Source organism: Plasmodium reichenowi, chromosome 12, assembly GCF_001601855.1.
Source record: "Plasmodium reichenowi strain SY57 chromosome 12, whole genome shotgun sequence".
Lineage (NCBI taxonomy): Eukaryota > Apicomplexa > Aconoidasida > Haemosporida > Plasmodiidae > Plasmodium > Plasmodium reichenowi.
Window position 1 is genome coordinate 620,370 of NC_033657.1, and position 1,400 is coordinate 621,769.

Consider the following 1,400-nt stretch of genomic DNA (forward strand, 5'->3'; position numbering starts at 1 on the left):
TTTTTGAAGGGGGAGGTATTCTATGCTTGGAACAAGAAGAATTTGAAACGTTTTATAATATAAAACCAGTAGGTATAATAGATATGGGAACAACCGAATTACTACAAACACATTTTCATGAATATCTAAATGGTATTCAAAAAAATTTCACTGTAGATAAATATAATATAGTTAACTGGAATTGTAATAATTTTACAAATGAAGTTTGTAATTTTCTTGTTGGTAAAAATATCCCACAATATATTTTAAATACTCCATATGAAGTTATGTCCACAAGTAAAGGAAAACTTATTCTTGATATGATGCAATCGTATCAAAGTTCCATTGCTCCAGGATTTGATAATAATCATAATAATACAACTAGCCAACAAAATAATCAATTTGGTCAAAATAATACAACTAGCCAACAAAATAATCAATCAATTCAGAATAATATATCTAGCCAAGATAATAATCAATCAATTCAGAATAATATATCTAGCCAAGATAATACATTAATTTCAAATAATATATCATGTAAAACTTTAGAATTAATGAAAGAAAAAACATCAAGTATCGATGGAAATATGAATAAAATAAAAAATATGTCATTTAATGAAAATGACGTAATATCATTAAAAGAAAATGATAATATTCATAATAATGAAAACATTGGAAAAAAGATAGATGACTCATGTAAATTACCAAGTGTATCTTTAGAAAATTTCTTTAAAGATTGTGAGATAGAGAAATTATTAAATGATTATATAAAAGATGAGAAATATGGTGTGGATGAAAAAAAAAATTTTTTTAGTTTTTTAAAAACATTTTATGATAATATATTAGAAAATGAAGATTTATTAAAGAACCGAATTATTTATAAAAAAAAACATCCTATGTTTTTTAATAATATTCATACTATGAATGAGTATGATAATATATTATCATCTTTATCATTTTGTATGGGATTTGTGGAAAATAATGAAGCAACTAATTTACAGCATTTTACAATATACATAGATAGGAAAAAAATTAAAAGTACCACGTTTCAAGAACATTTAAATCTTGTAATAAATAAAGAAATATTTTTAAAAAATAAAGATCCATCTATATATCAAAATCATGTTTTATATTTGAAAGATATATCTGAATATATTCTTAATGATAATGACAAAGCAAAAAATAATTCTCAAAATGGTCTGTTTGTTTTTTTATCACACATGTTTTTAAAAAATAATGTAGATATGAACAATACACAAAATGATATTTCATCTTTTCAAGTTTTGAATCATATAATCAAAGCAGGTGCACAAGAGGAAAAACAATATATTCTAAGACTAAACAGAATTATAAATGATCATATACAATCTTTAACATGATGTATATATAAATGGAAAGAAAAAGAAAAAAAAAAAGAAAAA

At 22.2% G+C, this 1,400-nt stretch overlaps 1 protein-coding gene across 1 annotated transcript; it reads left to right on the forward strand.

The window, feature by feature from the left end:
- Window positions 1–9: 9 nt before the first annotated feature.
- Window positions 10–1,358, forward strand: PRSY57_1217200 (conserved protein, unknown function; the record flags this gene model as incomplete). Its single annotated transcript, XM_020115048.1, has 1 exon — window positions 10–1,358. A coding segment is annotated over one exon (1,349 nt), but the record flags the coding sequence as incomplete, so codon positions are not given.
- Between the last annotated feature and the right edge of the window lie 42 nt (window positions 1,359–1,400).